The 18165-nt window shown below is 45.4% G+C and overlaps 2 protein-coding genes across 3 annotated transcripts in view; one reads left to right on the forward strand and one right to left on the reverse strand.

Annotated features, from left to right (window-relative positions):
• Positions 1 to 3424: 3424 nt before the first annotated feature.
• kcng3 (potassium voltage-gated channel, subfamily G, member 3) lies at positions 3425 to 9513 on the reverse strand. The gene is made up of 2 exons (XM_084322380.1): positions 8726 to 9513; positions 3425 to 4955 (listed from the first exon to the last, which is right to left on the reverse strand). The coding sequence occupies exons 1-2, from the start codon at positions 9361 to 9363 to the stop codon at positions 4310 to 4312; spliced, it is 1284 nt and encodes a 427-aa protein (XP_084178506.1). The 5' UTR covers positions 9364 to 9513; the 3' UTR covers positions 3425 to 4309.
• A 2183-nt stretch (positions 9514 to 11696) lies between these two features.
• The window catches only part of mta3 (metastasis associated 1 family, member 3), a gene marked incomplete at its 3' end in the record, with an annotated part of 35814 nt that continues 29345 nt past the window's right edge, over positions 11697 to 18165 (forward strand). For both annotated transcript variants that reach the window (XM_084322611.1, XM_084322612.1), the window contains exons 1-3: positions 11697 to 11959; positions 14812 to 14879; positions 17537 to 17630. In XM_084322611.1, the coding sequence (XP_084178737.1) occupies positions 11932 to 11959; positions 14812 to 14879; positions 17537 to 17630 (190 nt within the window). In that variant the 5' untranslated portion in view covers positions 11697 to 11931. The remainder of the gene's footprint in view (positions 11960 to 14811; positions 14880 to 17536; positions 17631 to 18165) is intronic.

Below are 18165 nucleotides of genomic sequence, written 5' to 3' on the forward strand. Positions count from 1 at the left end.
CGCGTCCCACATATTGAGAGGATGTCCCTCTTTTTGAAGCAAAAAAAAATAATCGAACACAAGACATTCCTGTCAAGTGATAAAGTTTGAATATTTAAAACAGATGTTAAGGCCCGCGTCCACTTGGCGCATATTTCTGACCGCACGCATCTGTTTTCAATGTATTCCAATGGGGAGGGAGCGCAGGAAGTGCGCTGCCGTCGGCTTCTTTTCTCAGCTTTTTTGTGCGGCCGAAAGTTGAAACTTTCTGAACTTTCAGAGCGATGCGCTGGAGCTCATTTTCAGACAACCAATCACAGCCATTCATCTACCACTCTGTTTGTAACCTGACACCGGAGCTGCCTGCCTGTCTGGCTGTCTCCCACAGACCATTGAGATTCGCGACAAAACTAATAATAATAACTACACGAATACACTACTAAAAAGCTAATAAAAAGCAAAGGGCGAACTGTGGTGTCAGGCAATAACTATATATATAATTAATATACAATAAAGTTATTCAAATATGCTATAATATGTGCAAAACCGCGGCATGGGGGACCCTGATGTAAACAAGACGAAAGTCTTTCTCTGGTCTGCATCCCCTTAACAATTGTATGTATTGAGCTGTACTGTACTGTACCCATTCTGCAATCTGTTAATAAACTTTTCAATCAATCAATCAATGGCTGTAGATTTATTTCTGTCATCTACAAGATGCGCTTCAAGCCAGCTCTGCCGGCGCACTCCCAGCATGTTTCACGGAGAAATATGCGCTAGGTGGACGCGGGCCCTTAGGTGGTAACAAGCCGGCTGCCAGTGCCAAGATGAATGTGGAGAGATATAATTCTGTATTTAATTTGTATTTATTTAGATTTAACCTTTATCTATTCGGTGAAGACGAGTTATTATAATAAAAAAAATTACATTATCTATCTGTCCCACTTTGTCCCACTTTGTCCCACCAAAATCTTACTGTTGTCCTGCTTTTGGACTTTTTGTATCTGGTCACCCTAAACGTGTGGGAGGCTCACACTACCCTCACCATCTCCCTTCCTCGCTGTGCAGGCGCCCTGACCGACCTGTAGGAGTCGCTGTTTACAACAACCAGATTACCACCCACCAGCTTCCCTCCCGCTGACTCTGCCAATTGAGCCAGTATGACGGCCGGCCAAGCCGGAGGCAACGCTGACAGCCGGATTCGATGTATCTCGCGTTGGTGACGAGCGCTTAGTCCGCTGCGCCACCCAGCCGCCCTTGTTCCAATCATTTGACTTGGTTGTTCGTTTGATTGGATGTCATTGTATTGTTTTAGCTCCTGCCCCTTACTGGAACAACAGATTATCTTCATAACTATGGATTACTGTTGAGATATGATAAGAAATCTAAAATGTTTCCCCACTCAGTGAATTTTGTATCCTTTTTCAATGAAACAGTGTAAACAGCTGTGCAGTTACTGTATGTCCACTAAATGGAAATCGATCTTCTTAGCTGGGGATCCCCTCGGCAAAATCAGCAGATATATTTGACATGAAATGGTTTGATATCCCCCTGGCCTGTTAGGTGTATTATCATCTGGAATATGTTTACAGAAGGCTTCTCATTGCCGATAATACTGGCCAGGCCACTTGGATTTGAGCCTCCTGCAGGGGAAACAAACATCTATGGTCAGCCAAAGGAGGACCCCCCCCCCCCCCAAGGGAGATATCAGGCTTACTAGGCTACAAAACATAACATAACTGACAACTTTTAAAGTTTTGCTACTTTAGTTTGACACAATAATTACAGATTGCCATGGTCATTTAATTCAGAATGTTTTTTATTTATTATTATTAGTATTACTGAGCCTATAAAGTTATAAACATTGATTAGACTGTTCACAAGCAGACCGAAAATATGTATGTAAGGAAGGTTGGTGTTGTTGGCAACCATGCCATGTCAACATCGTATCAGCTATCAGCTATGTCACATCAAATAACATTTTCTGTTTGTTTAAAAAAGTTTCTTTGTGTTTTTTTTATTTTTCGATATGAACAAATCAACAAACACTGATTTAACGTGGCCTACATAAAAAAAAACACAAGCATTTAAAACATTATACAACAACACAGAGAAATGTAAAGATGTACTGCACATAACGCATACTTAAACTAAGTTCTATGGCTAGACAGTACGGAATACTGAAAGCACTGATGCCCTTTGGGTGGCAATTACAAATTACATGAAACTATTTTAGGTCAGATGGAGGATGAACAAAGAAAAGACTCAACTTCATTCATTTCCTAATTAAATCTGAGACAAAAGGGTCTGACTTCGGTGTGCGTGTGTGTGCATGTGAGTGTGTGTGTGTGTGTGTGTGTGTGTGCGTGAGCGTGTGTGTGTATATATGTGTGTGCATGCAAGTATAAAGAAATAGGGGTTGACAGCAGCAGAAGGAAGAGGAGATGAAGAGGAGGTGAGGAAAGAGTGTTGAGTGGGAGAAGTGTTGACTTGTTTGTTTAGACCACATCCCTCTTTAACAAACCAGAACCATGGTTACATTATCTGTGTGTGTATATGTGTGTGTGTGTGTGTGTGTGTGTCTGTGTGTGCATGCATGTGTTTACGTGTGTTTACACATCCATATGGTCATTGTTTAATTCATTGGTAAGTAATTAAATACAGGAATATGGGTTATGTAATGTGCAGCACATTAAGAGAGCAAGTGCTTCATGGCAGCTATGAGCTGTGACTATGTGTGAGCCTGAGCAGACACCATCCTGTGGCAGATTGACAAGTTGGGGGGAATCGGTTGCCTTGGAGACACAGAAATACATAATTCCTCTGATTCAGCCTGTGTACACATCGTAAATGGAGACGGACAAATAAACACACAGTCTCTTGGTTCTTGCGAGCACACGGCCTATTCATTCTTTGTGCTCATGCTTGCTCTGCCTTTCCCTCTCTTATTTTGTCTTGTCTGCTATCTCTCACTCCCTCTGCTCTCTCACTTTCTTTGCCTTTTCATTGTATTTGTCCGTCAGCCTCTTGTCCCGTCTGACCTGCTTTTTTATTCCATTGCAGCTGGATTGTGCCACACACACACACACACACACACACACACACACACACACACACACACACACACACACACACACACACACACACACACACACACACACACACACACACACACACACACACACACACACACACACACACACACACACACACACACACACACACACATTTATACTTTACCAATTTAAAGGGTCCAGTTGTAACATAATGCATATGGGTCATACATCAATCTTGTGTCACATCGGGGTACAAAATGTAGAGAACCAACCACACACACACACACACACACACACACACACACACACACACACACACACACACACACACACACACACACACACACACACACACACACACACACACACACACACACACACACACACACACACACACACACACACACACACACACACACACACACACACACAACCACGTACCAATCAAAGTAGGATACAAAAAAGTGGGAATCATTTCTGCCAATGTAGTAACCATGGGAATACAATACAAACATTTGGTTGTGTTGAAACAGGTTTTACTTCACCTCTGTGTACTTATGCAAATCATTATTTGAGCATTCCTATATTTCATCTGTCCAAATGGCAATGCCCGGGGGGGGGGGGGGGGAGCTGCTGGGTAAAGAGGATATAGAAGGTTATCAACAGCCAGAGATGAATCAGTCCAAACACAGGTAGGTGTGGCTTTTAGGTAGAGACCAAACCAGTCCAAACACAGGTAGGTGTGGCTTAGGTAGAAACTAAATTTCAGGAGTGAAAGAGGCATTAAAGTCACCATGACCACGGAGTCCATACAAACACAAACATGTAAAGGAAGATTGATGAGACAGAAAACGTACTGTCCATGTTGGCAATTATTTGTCAACTGGGAGGGCTACTGTACTGGGAGGGCTACTGTACTACCGCTTTTGCCCCATGGGACTACATAGTTGTTTGCTTTGCCAGCTAACAATGACGTGCCTGCTGCCGCCGGCTGCCATATTACACTCCACTTAAGCAGCTTTCTCGGCCCTCGACGCCGGCTGTGCACCCAAACGGAGTGCTCTCACTGTGAGGTGTGGTTCGGACTGGGACCAAATCAGTCCCAACTGAAATAGGTGTGGCTCGTACCGGGACCAAATAAGTCCAAATACAATTAGGCATGGCCCAGGCAGTGAATAGAGCACATAATTGTCAGTAGCTCCATAGGGGAGAGAGAAAGCTCCCAGATTTCCCTCCTGCTGTGAGTGAGCTTTCACCTGGGGACAGATTAGTATTCATTGCAGCACCTCCGTCGACAGGCTGCGTGCATATCTGGCAGAGCGTAACTGCACTTCTTGGTAACACTGCACAAAACTGTGATAGATGAAGGTGATGGGCAGCGCCAGAAGAACGATGCCACTCACCACGCACACTCCCCCCAGCATCCGTCCCCCGATTGTCACCGGGTACATGTCCCCGTACCCCACCGTCGTCATGGAGATGATGACCCACCAGGCGGCGGCGGGGATGCTGGCGTAGTCGTGGTTACGGGTTCCCAGGTCCAGGCCGTGCTCAAGCAGCTGAGCCAGAGCACTGTATATCGCCATGGCGACGAAGACAAACACCAGCAGCATGATCATCTCCCGGTAGCAGCGCCTGAGTGTCATCCCCAGGGTCTGCAGGCCGATGAAGTGTCTGGCCAGCTTCATCAGCCAGAACACGCGCATCATCCTCAGCACACGTAGGGTCACCCCGGCGGCCCCCAGCCCGGCGCCGGGCAGCCCCGCCGCGGCCAGCGCCATGCTGACATAATAGGGGCTGATGGCGACCACGTCGATGAGGTTTAACGGCTGGCGGAGGAAGTCCCACTTGTCTTTGGCCACCAGGAAACGCATCAGACACTCTGCGGTGAACCAGCCGATGCACACCACCTCCACTATCCTGCGAGGTGGAGAGAGGAACGGAGGAACAGAGGAATGGGTGGAGTTAAATAGAGTAAGAGAGCAAGGGAATGGAGGTGTCCCACCACAGAGAGGACATAGAGAGACAAGACAAGGGGGAACGGGTGAGAAAGACAACAGTGAGACAGAGATTGAGGTATTACATTTATAATGAGCAGCATTATCCTAAAAACAAAACAATGTATAGACGACTCGTACAAACATAATCCCCCTGGATCATCACTTATGACACACTAGAAGTGTGTGGCGGTGTCTTTATCTGCAGAGACCCATCTTTCTACCTGTTATTTTGTTATTTTGCTGTGCTCTGGATGTTCCTGGGCGTCAACCTTTGGGCAGCGAGTGCACGTTATGTGCACGTTGCTTCCATGTATCCCCTCCCTACTTGCCATTTCCCCCACATGGAATGCCCCTGGTTGGATAAACACGCTGCTAGTGGGCAGTCTGTGGTTCTCTGCTACTTGTTTGCTTGTCCACTTTCTCTTTATTTATTTTTTTTTACCTAAAGTAGATCCTAAAATATGTATTCTGACAATATTTTTTGTGATACGTTTGATATGATAGATGTCGAGTCATATTTGATCTGTTTTTTTTTTTATCCACTTTTTCTCCCATTTTCTATATTTTCTCCCATCCCAATTTCGTATCATCCAATTCAACCCTCCCCTGTCACGAACGCTGTTTCTTGCCTCCCACAAGCCGGCTGCAATGTGGACTAAGTCATACATAGCACAAGTCCCCTCCGGTACTTGAGGTAACAGCAGTCGCATCTTTTCACCTGCGCAGCTCGATCTCTCAGTGGCGAGGAGTAACGTGTGGGAAGCTCACGCTGCCCCCGACACTTCCTGATTCTACTGCGCAGGCGCACCAACCGACCTGTAGGAGTTGCTGTCCACAACGCCCGATCCCCACCCATCAGTTTCCCACCCCCTAATACGGCCAATGTGTATTAGTATGAACGACCAGCTAAACTGAAAGCAATGTGGAGCGCTGGGCTCGAACAGGCGAGCCCAGCGTCTCCGCCCGAGTCATATTTGATCTGTAATGCCTAGTTTGACAGTATGATCTGAACAATGTCAGGTTTCCTATAATGACCACCACATTGTTTTGGTGGTGCTCTAGTGGCATCTAGTGGCTGAAACTACTTAGTGTTCCTTTAAGAGAAGGCAGGGAGCTGGTGGTGGGTTACACAGTGGTCTCTCGTCTATCCCCCACCACACTACTTTTTACAATGGGTGCTCGAGCATTCAGCTCGACTACAGCACCCAGGTGATGGAACTCTCTAAACATACACACACATCTGCCCCACAGAGTTACTAACATCTTTAAAAGAAGCTACGGAAAACTCATCTGTTCACTCCTAACCTGATTGCTCCCCTCACACAAGCTATAATGTCTATGTCTGTCTTGTTTGTTATGAATTGTATATTCTATGTAATAATAATAATAATAATAATAAATCAAATTTATATAGCGCCTTTCATAGAACCCAAGGTCGCTTTACAATCAGGACAAAAAATAGGGCAAGGAAAGTAGGGGGGGAGGGGGAAGAGGGGATGAGGGAAAGTAGGGGATAATGGACCTAATTTAATCTAAAACTAACTGATGGGGAAAGCCTTGGTGAAGAGGTGTGTTTTTAGAGCGGATTTGAAGGTGTCCAGGGTTGGGGCGTTGCGGATTTCGGGGGGGAGAGAGTTCCAGAGGGTAGGGGACGCCACGCTGAAGGCTCTGTCCCCAAAAGTCCGTAACCTGGTGCGAGGGATGGAGAGGAGACCTAGATCAGAGGATCGTAGGTTCCGGGATGGACTGTACTGGTGGAGGAGATCAGACAGGTACCGGGGGGCGAGGGCATGGAGGGATTTGTAGGTGAGGAGCAGGAGTTTGAAGGTGATGCGGAACCTGACTGGAAGCCAGTGGAGATGGATGAGGGTGGGGGTGATGTGCTGCCAGGGCTTGGTGTGAGTGAGAACCCTGGCAGCTGAGTTCTGGACATACTGGAGCCTGTCCAGGGCTTTGCTGGGTACCCCGAACAGGACTCCATTACAATAGTCCAACCGGGAGGTGACAAATGAGTGGATCAGGGTCTCCGCCACAGAGTCTGAGAGTGAGGGTCGGAGACGGGAGATGTTCCTGAGGTGGTAGAAGGCAGACTTGGTGACAGATTTGATGTGGGAGTGAAATGAAAGTGTGGAGTCAAGGGTGACGCCCAGGTTACGGACTTCGAGAGACGGGGAGATGGAACAGCCGTCAACGTGGAGGAGGAGATCTCCAACCTTCCCGAGCAGTGCCTTAAATAATAAGTAAATAAGGTTGAACTATGGACATTTTGTATCGTGTTTTTATCATGTATATTTTCTATTTTACCCAATGTAAAGTGACCTTGAGTGTCCATTTCAAATAAAATGTATTTATTATTATTAGTGAACTCAATGGATCAACAAGTGCACACAGAGATGTGAGGAGCAATTTAAGATAGGGTGGAATACAAAACAGGAGGAAATAAACAGAGAGATATTTAAAAAGCAGAGAGAGGAAGAGAGAGGGAGAGAACCAGTTCTTACACAGTCTCAGGACAGCTCCATGCGATTAAGACTAAAATATGGAGCTCTATTGGTGTGTGATAACAGTTGTTTACATTACCAAAGCACACGAGAAAGTCAAACATGTCACTAGAAATAGTTGTACCTATACCATTGGGCCAGCAGCTATTGGTCTAAAACCCACACAGAATACATGGAACACGTTTTGACCCTAAATATAAACTACACAATATGATTACTTAACCACTGTGACAGATCCAAAACTCACTGTACAGCCTCGGTGAACATAATAGCCATATATAGAGACAGGCTGCAACAGGCAAAGGGCCACAGGCTTTGTTAATGTGCTGACAAACTTATATGGAAACTAAGTGTGCTTTCTCATCCTGTGTCCCAAAGATTTGACCATGAGAGTTATATAGTAGGTTATATAAGTTTAATTTTTTTTTTTAATATTAGTTTATATTAGTAAAATGCCAAATTGTGAATACTAGCTGTAAGAAGGTTGTGAACCTATATAACCTAAGGACAGCAAGAGGAAAGAAAGACTTAAATTAATTAATTTGTAGTAGCTTAATTCACACAAATTGACTTGCAACTAATTTTTCTCCAGCACTTTTTCCTGTCATGAATGTAACTTACTGTTAGCTACATGTTTGAGACTTTCTTATGTGCTTTGTAATGTAAACTATTATCATACACACACCAATAAAGCCCAAAATAGAGAGAGAAGGTGCTCGCGGTAAATAGCGACTCTTGTCGTTGTATGTGCAGTGCTCTAAACAAGAATCCAATTAAGAGAGCAGTTGTTTTTGACGTTAATGATGATTGGTTATCGATCTAAAGTCCATAAAGAGGTGGCCAGTGTCTCGGTATGCATATGAGCCCGGTTGACTTGTGAGGTGCGGATCTTGAATGGAAAGGCCACCTCAAGATTAGGACGTCACCTCAGTCGATAGCATCTGTGTGCAACAGATCTCTGAGTAATCGATTGGACTCAATGACTCATACTGATTTTGTGTCTATGCCCCGACACAGCAAATATACAGTACATAAAATAAAAATGTCCTCAGTTGGACATACTTTAAAAGACTGGTGGTGAGATGATGAGAGAAATTGACAGATGAAATGGATTGACCGGACCCCATGGCGCCGCGGCGCATTACGGACAGGCTGTGCGCCCTAGCAGCTTTGCCTGTGTTGACTTTACCTGTGTTCTTCCACGGTGTTCCGCTTGGCTGTGTCCCAGTCCGGCAGGGTGCTGGCGCACAGCATCACCATAGAGATGATCACGAAGATCACGGAAACAGTGGCAAGCAGCTGTGCCGCGATGGACGAGTTGGGCTCCTCGAATGTCCTCCGCATCCTTCCCAGCCATAACGCGCGCACCGAAACCACCGCCCCCTGCCCGGCTGCTATGTCGGCTGCGCCCTGGGACCGATCCCCCGAAACTCGGAGGTCCTCCACGGAGAGACTGTCACTGTCCACACCGATCTCGGACATGCGGTCGTCCAGGCGTCTCTGGCAGCACACCTCCAGGTGCGCGCTCTCAAGTCCCCAGTAGATCATCTCTGTGTAGAAGGAAAGCTCGCAGGCGCCGGGGACAAAGCGCAGTTTACCGGAGCGCACGTACAGCATGATGAACACAAAAGCCTGTGCATGGCGATCGAAAAAGAACTCGTTTCGGTCCCGGTCATAGTCGTCGCAGAGTTCAAGAGCCTCTTTTTCTGAGGCGCACGCGTGCAAGCGGCTGACGCGCCGGAGAGGGAAATCCCGGATCACGTCCCTGGTGAAGGCGTATCGGGTCCCCCCTACATTGAGCACGCAGATGCTCTTACCAAACTTCATGTTTTGCTCTGTTACGCGAAACTATTCTCCAGATTCCGCTCGTCGGGATTGGTATTCACTTCCATAACTATTTTTACGCACGACGCGCGGAGAGCCAACTGTAGCCAAAACGGTATAGTATAGCTCTCACCGGGGTGCGGACCGGGAGGACCGTGGCGTTGGTTTCACTGTGTGCCCTCTCTGTCTGAAGCTGAAGCTGGATGTAAACTGGTCCTGTTCCAGTTCCTCACTCTCTTCACTCATAGCTCTCCAGCCCAGTCGCGGAGGAGCCAATCCCATCACCAGTGATGTCAGACGCCCGCCACACACACACACACACACACACACACACACACACACACACACACACACACACACACACACACACACACACACACGGGAAGGCAGAGAGAGAGAGGGAGGGAGAGAGAGAAAGAAAGAAAGAGAGACCACCTTTGAAGATAATTTAATGTGTAATATCTGTAGGCTAATTACACTATTTCGTGTAATATCTATCATGCGTATGTCATTAATGTCATTATTAATTGAAAATGGAGGACCCTGATGTAAACAAGATGAAAGTCTTTCTCTGGTCTGCATCCCCTTAACAATTGTGTGTATTGAGCCATACTGTATTATATGATGAATGAATGAATGAATGAATGAATGAATGAATGAATGAATGAATGAATGAATGAATGAATGAATGAATGAATGGGGGCGACAGTGGCTCGGGAGGTAGAGCAGTCGTCTGGCAATCCGGAGGCTCCCGGTTCGATTCCCGCTCCTCCCGGGCAGCGTGTCGATGTGTCCTTGAGCAAGACAGTTAACCCCTAATTGCTCCCGATGAGCAGGTTGGCACCTTGCATGGTTGCCTCCGCCGTCGGTGTGTGAATGTGTGAGTGAATGGGTAAAATGTGAGGAACAAATTGTAAAGCGCTTTGGATAAAAGCGCTATATAAAAAAGCAGCCATTTACCATTTAACAGATTGCAGAATGGGTACAATACAGTACAGCTCAATATACATACAATTGTTAAGGGGATGCAGACCTGAGAAAGACGTTTGTCTTGTTTCCATCAGGGTCCCCCATTTTCAATTCATAATGACATTTATGACATACACATATAGTTTTGTTACATATATATGCAAATATACAGTACTGTTACCCATAGATCCTGACAGAGATACACATATGATGGGGAGGAGACTGTACATTAGGATGGGGTGGGTGGGTGGGAGAGAAATATACGGTGGGGAGAGAATATATACATGCGGTGGGGAGGAGACTGTACATTAGGAGGGGGTGGGTGGGAGAGAAATATACATACGGTGGGGAGAGAATATATACGGTGGGGAGGAGACTGTCTATTAGGAGGGGGTGGGGGGGTAGGAGAGAAATATACATACGGTGGGGAGGAGACTGTCTATTAGGAGGGGGTGGGGGGGTAGGAGAGAAATATACATACGGTGGGGAGAGAATACATACGGTGGGGAGGAGACTGTCTATTAGGAGGGGGTGGGGGGGTTTGGACATTTACGGTGGCCAGTTTCGAATTGCAGCCTCCCGTAGGTGCTCTTTTAGAGCGGTTTTGGGTAGGGCGTTCCACATTGATAATTGCAAAACGTGTTTAGTCCCTTGTTTGAGCCGAATCTGGGTTGAACATGATTTGTTGAGCTTCCTCTGGTGTTGTGGTCGTGGTATTCACTGACCTTTGGGAAGTATTTTGACATGTACATGGCACCTTAGTCGTATAGTGTATCTTGTACCCATTCTGCAATCTGTTAATAAAGTTTTCAATCAATCAACACACACACACACACACACACATACACAGGGGAAGTCAGAGAGAGAGAGAGAGAGAGAGAGGGGGGGGGGGAGAACATTTTGGAAGATCATTTGATGTGTAATATCTGTAGGCTAATTCGGTGTGTAACCCAATTATATAGAACTCTTTGCTGTAATATATTTCCCACTCTATATATCGTTCTCTCTTTTTATCTCTCTCTTCACACACGCACACAAAGCCTGCTATCCATGCCACTATTTAACATTCCAGAAATTATATACATGAAGGTATAATATGACTGTATGGATATATATTTGTGTATGTGTGTGTCATTGTGAATGTGTGTCCCTATGTGTGTGTGTTTCATGCCACTATAACATTCCAGAAATTATACACATGAAGGTATGACTGTGTGGATATATATATTTTTATGTGTGTGTCATTGTGAATGTGTGTCCCTATGTGTGTGCGTGTGTTTGCGTGCGCGTGCGCCTTGCAGCAGCCCTACGTGCCCCCCCCCCCCCTCCCTTCGTCACCAGTCAGTGGTTTTTCGGGTTGATCCGAGTTCTTTTGGCGTGGTGTGAGTTCAATGTATTGTATAGGCTACTGTGGATAGGTAGTAGGGGGTATACGTTGCCAAAAAAGATCCCGATCGACTATATAGATCCAAGTCCCCGCGACCTCAACAACACTTCGCACCGCTACGCTTTTACTAGGACTATATCATTTTATCCTTTTTATTAATTTATTCTATTTCTCTTAGTTTATGGTTTGCGTTTTAACACTCCGGGAGGGCAGAAATGGCGGCCAACATGTACCGGGTCGGAGGTATGTCAATGTGGATTTTTTTTTTTTTTTTTTATGAAGTAGAAACAAACGCCGAATGTTGCTTATTGATGCGGCGAATGTGTTTACCAACAGCTCCTGTACAGTTACCGGTCGCGGTTCCCTTCGTTATAGAACGCATGGAATGCACTGGTGCTAATTTTAATAGGAGATCAGTGTGTTTTAAAATATTTGGGATTCAAAAAATGGGTCAGGCCTCTCACGTCTGATCGTGGCCATAGCAGCTAGCCGCTAACTGGTTAGCCACATTGTAAACATTTTTTCTATTGTTGGCTAATGCACCATTATTGAAGCTTAATTGCACCAGAGGCGCACAAAGGAATTGATAAGGCAACGCAGCTTCTTGTGTTCGCATTAGTGGTCGATCTGCTGTTATTATGAAGAGACTGTGAGATTTGCCTCTGGCTTTGTATTTGCCTCCTCTCTGGCATGCATCCATTATTACGAGACTACGAGTCCTTATTGAGCTAACGATCATAGCACCAGCAGCCTTATTGACTAGCATTACTGCAGCCGTGGTGTGTTTGGTTTGTGTGGCATTAATAATAAACATCGCGCCTGGTGATCTGGATTATAGATCCAATGTACTAATTCGGATCATACCGCGATCACAGATGTAGTAATTTAGACGGTTAGCTTCTTGGCTAGTAGCTGGTTAGCGCCACACCGTGGAATTCCACATCAATGTTGTCTCATTTCATGGCGTCGTAGTTGCGTCGGGTGGATTAATCTTTCACGCTCTCCCCTCACACACACACACACTAGCAGTACTGTATCTGTATGTCGTGTATGTCATAATGTTATGATGAATTGAAAATGGGGAACCCTGATGTAAACAAGACGAAAGTCTTTCTCTGGTCTGCATCCCCTTAACAATTGTATGTATTGAACTGTACCCATTCTGCAATCTGTTAATAAAGTTTTCAATCAATCAATCACACACACACTTGTCTGCGACAGTTTAGGTTGTATTGTGAAAAAGGAGGATAATGAGCTGCTACATGAACTCCCATCTCCACAATCAGCATTTTGACCAGAAGATGAGATTGGCAACATAATGTATCCTGCATTCAGCCTCCTGCGATACAATGCATCGGAATGTTGGTCACGTGACCGCATCTGCCCTGTTGTCAAACTTGTTGTCACCTCGAGAGCTGCTGTGTTCTTTTGAACGCGCCGCTTCCAGTTATTAATGTTGTCTGGAGGTAATACTATTTTGCCAGTGTCACGTCTTTGGCACAGCTGTGTGAGGGTAGGTAGGTGACTGCTGCTTGGGTTTCCTTTATTTTTGCAATGGAGATTGTCAAGTGCATCAAACCTGTGATTCAGCCTTATCTCGGTTGTTTCTCTTGCAACACCAGCATACATATATTGATGTTGTTGGTGCTATACACTGCTAAGTGGCTGTGGTCCAATCCCAACCTGCAATGCACATTATATGTTATTGTTTAGTCCCTGCCGCGGTCCATTTTCTGATGTTAATCAGTAGGGATGGGTACTGTTCACATGTGAACCGATACGGTACCGGTACCTGTGAATCGATACCGGTACCCAACGGTACCCTTTTTGGTACTTTAGTCTCTAAAAATGTAATCTACCTACCTCAGTTGTGAGAAAAAAAAATCCAAACTTCAAATAACTACACTTTCGACAGTTTTCGGCTTGCCATTGCCCCGACTGCTTTGTTGTTGAATCAAGTCAAATCCTAGGTAAGCGTATTGTAGAGGAGCCAAAGCTATATATTTAGGTTATTGTATTATATGAATGTTTATATGTTTATTTTTATAACCTTACATTGAAACGGCATTAGGAATATTGATTGGATTTAGATAAAGTCATTGAACCGTATTATTTGTCATAATATAACATTCGTGATGTCACAGTATGATTACTAAACAACATAGATTGAAGCCTGCATTTCTAGACCAGGGTGCCTTGCCTACCGTTTTGCTGTGGAAAGAGCCGGCAAGTTGATTTTACGGAGGTGATTTTGGAGACTGGGAAAATACAGTTTTCTTACCTTGTAGTAGTGACGTGAATATTTAGGAAAATAGCTTTAGGATCACTTCTGTAAAGAAAGACTTCGCTGTGGAAGAGAAATAAACCATTTGGATATGTTTGTTTCACACCTGAGTGGCTGTGGACCTTATTTTTTCTTTATCAACGAACGTACTACTCACGAGTAAGCAACTTTAACCAGTAGAGTGGAACGTCGGCCCTGATACGTATATTGTGCGTGTGAACGTTGACATGAAAAGAAAAAAGGTTTAAAAAAAGAAAGTGCAAAAGATTTTTTTTTTTTTCTTTTTCGGTATCTCACGTGAATCGATATTCGGTAGTACCGATGTGTTTCGAATTCGGTATGTACCTTTTTTAAAAGTACCGAATTCGGTACCCATCCCTAATAATCAGTGATGCACAGTGACAGTCCTAGAACAATTCATTCCTTATGAAAGACTCCTCTTCAGTGAGGGCTGATGATGGTTGTAATTTTTTCGACCAGTTCTCTCTCTCTCTTTCTCTTTGTCTTTCTCCACACACACACACACACACACACACACACACACACACACACACACACACACACACTACAGCATCAGCCGGCTTCAGAGAAGCTATACCTTGCAAACACTGACCTGCAGCAGCTTTTAAGACACAGTGCAGATTGAATGAAACTCAACAAACAAAATCTGTCCTTTTCCGACAAATGAACTTGACAGTAGGGACTGGATACAGTCTTTTATACAGTCCTCCACTCTCTATGCTGATGGACTGTTGTGGTGGTTTGGTATGGTGGTGGTGGTGATGTCATCAAATGTCATGCTCTGTTGCAGATTATGTGTTCTTTGAGAATTCCTCCAGTAACCCCTACCTGATCCGCCGGATAGAGGAACTCAACAAGGTACTGAGACATGTGTGTGTGTCTCTGTGTTTGTGTGTGTGCGTCTTGTGTGGTTATGCGTGGCTTATGGGCCCAGAGGGTAAATAACTTGGATTCTTGTCTGTTTGGCAAGTCTTATAGCCCCTCCTTTTCTGCAAGACTGCGTGTGTGTGTGTGTGTGTGTATTTGCAGTTTTTTTGTATTTAAAAAAAATGCGTGTGTGTAATATGATGCAAAGAGACGGATGTTACCTGACTTCAACTGTGGCCGTTGACATGGCAACCTGCAGGTGAGCGAGGGCACACCTGTGGGGAAGGGGCCGTGTTGTGTTTTCATTATGGCAGTCGACAACACGGTGTCCGCCGTCCGGTTCAAATTCCGCAAAGGCTGATGGGTACAGAGGATGTATGCAAGGAGGCAGGGTTCTAGCCCCATTTTGAATGCCGTGTGTATAACATGACGCAGAATCATTCAAACGCCATGCACTCGTAATCGGGGCGTCTCGGTGTGATAACATTCTGCCCCTAAACTTGGATGTTTTATGACGATGAAGATGCACCCTGTGTCGAAAAATGTTTGAGTTTAAAATGGACGTTTATTGCCTTAAATCTGTGCTCTAGTGTTCTACTTTGGACTGAATCTCTGAAGTGTCCCTGGACCAACCAGAGATGTGTTGGGGAGGGTAAACCCACCCTCAGTTCACTCACCTTTTTATTTGCGAAGTAAAGAGGTTTACCCACCTTTTCATGTAGATACTTAATGATGGAAATGCATAGTATAGATTATACTAAGTGGTATCAGATTGATGCAGGTTACATGCGAGCTGGTATTCCTGAGGAAATAAAACAAAATTATACTCTTTTGAAAATAAAAAGTGTATATTATTGGTGATTATCAGTGTTACTGTGATTGTTGTCTGGAGTTTATACCTTTTATTGTATCACTTCATCACTGACACCAATCTGGGTGAAACCATTTACTCTGGTCTTTACCGTCTATGACGTTCCTACAGCTTGGGACCTGTTATAATAAATAAAAAAATATAATCATTTCTGGGATAGCAAGTAACTTTGTTAATTAGTGTCTTATCGAGAGATGTAAGCAATACTTTCCCTTGGTTAAGTTTGTCCATGCCAACTATTTAGGAGCAGTGGACAGCCACAAACGGGCACAAACTCCAGTTGTAATGCCTGTACCATGGTCAAGGGGAACGGCAGGAGTATTATACCTGGCATGCATGTCTCTTGGTGTGGGAGGAAACTGGAGTACCCGGAGGAAACCCCCTCAAACATAGGGAGAACATGCAAACTCTACACCGAAAGCCCCCCCTGCTGGGGTTCAAACCTTCTTGCTGTGAGGCAACAATGCTAACCACTGCCCCACCGTGCTGCCAATAAAAGCAACATAGAATCCATGCAGGGTTCAGACCCCCGACCCACCCCCTCCAATTCCCTCCAAAATCACAGTGTTTAATCTCAAGACTAGTCAATAAGCCCTGTCTGCCTAATTATATAGCCAATCAATCAATCAATCAGTCATCCCTGTGTCTGTTGTTCTGCTGCCTGTTCCGTCAGCTTGTGTCATAGCCACACAGTTTGAGTGGGCTTTCACACTAGCCATTCGGGGTCGAATCAGAGCACGGTCGCACCAAAATAGGGTGTGATCGTCCCTGATGAGAACGCTCCCCCCCCGTCCCCGGGGATGCTGATTCGCTCCAAACCTGGACCGCTGGAATAGGTGGTTTCAGGTGCGCCCCAGTGTCCCCGACGAGGGAGCGGGGGGCGTGGTGTGCAAGCTGTAATGCTTTCATGCTTGCTTGAATTTTGGGCAGATAAAAACATACAGCAACAACTGGACAATACCCACAAAAACAATATTTATGGGCAATTTGGCGAGTTCAGACCTCAACCAAACAAGCATGTTGAGCCTCACGGCTCAGTGGATGAAAACTTCGAGATGAAGCCACGTTACAAGCACAAGACTTCCCTGGCTCGCATTAGGCCTGGCAATTTCTTTTGCCATTGCTATGTATATACATTGGTTTCTTGTTCGAATGCATTTATTTCTATAGACCAGTGACATGCAATATAATTGACGCAAGCAATGGGCTAACGTTAGCTGCTAAGTTATCCCATAAATAGGCTAAGCTAACTAGCGTTAGCCGCTAACCCAGGAAACGCTCAAAGCGGACTCCACACCAGTTCCATTCGTGAAGAAAGGGGGTGGGTTGGGTTATATTGACAAGGTTTGACAACAGAGGTTCAAATATAACTTCATATTTATTGGTTATTTGTTTCTTTATATCAGCATCCAGTTTCCATCACCGTGTGTTAAACACTTCCTGTGTTGACATTCGAGTGTGACATCATCGCCTACGGCAGCTTACACGCTCAAAGCGCAAACCGTAAACAAAACCCGGAGCGCACCAAGACTGCAGTGTGTACGCAAACTAGAGGGGGGAGAGGGAGGGGGGAAGTTCGCACCCAAGGACGGAGCGAGGACAGAGCGGAGCACCCGCTCCTAATGAGAAAGCCCCCTCAGTCTCAGCACTCGGAGAGGAGCCCGGGTCTCTTGGGAAATTAGAGGTTGGTGTTGTTGGGAGGTGTTGCTATGTCAGTCAGCCCTGCTCCTTCCTACATCCATGTGTGTTCTCTCTCTCCCCCTCTGGTGTGTTTCAGACGGCCAGTGGGAATGTGGAGGCGAAGGTGGTGTGTTTCTACAGGCGGAGAGACATCTCTCACAGCCTCATCCAGCTCGCAGACAAACACGCAAGTCAGTATCTCATCTGATCTGTGGTTTCTTTTACACTAACTCAGCCTGTGCGCCCCCCATGGTTGTGAGGACGCGCGTGGGTCGCTTCTCCGGGATCGAACCGGGGATGAACTAGCATCGCCAGTGAAGCCGACCGGTCCACTAGGTGTAAAGGAAACTATAAAGAAGGAAGGGTCATCACGTCACTGTGTAGCGTGTGAACACACATTGGCGCGAAGCGTGGAAACTTCCAGTTCAATTGAGTTGAATGAGATCATCCATCTCCTCTCCTGTCATTTAAACAGCTTATTACTTCAGATGTCAGAATCATCGGAAATTTGTTGCATTGTTAACTAGCTACCGTTTGATATATTGGTTGATTTCCTCAGATAGCTTGTATATTTTGCTTCTCCATACATCTCCCGTAGGCTACAATGGGAGATGCACCAAAGTCTGGCACAGAGCAGAGCATAGGATGCTAGTATTCAAGACATGATGATGACCCTTCCTTGTTTTATAGACGTAGAGACACTGAAAACAGAATAAATTGACTTGT

The sequence above is a fragment of the Notolepis coatsorum genome (assembly GCF_963971535.1).
Source record: "Notolepis coatsorum genome assembly, chromosome: 10".
Classification (NCBI taxonomy): domain Eukaryota; kingdom Metazoa; phylum Chordata; class Actinopteri; order Aulopiformes; family Paralepididae; genus Notolepis; species Notolepis coatsorum.

What these genes read in the sequence shown, in the direction of transcription:
- kcng3 (XM_084322380.1), bottom strand. Translation starts at nt 9,363, where the DNA reads ATGAAGTTTGGTAAGAGCATCTGCGTGCTCAATGTAGGGGGGACCCGA. An exon ending in AACACCGTGGAAGAACACAG is followed by an intron (nt 4,956 to 8,725) that starts GTAAAGTCAACA and finishes TCCACCTCGCAG; the next exon opens with GATAGTGGAGGTGGTGTGCA.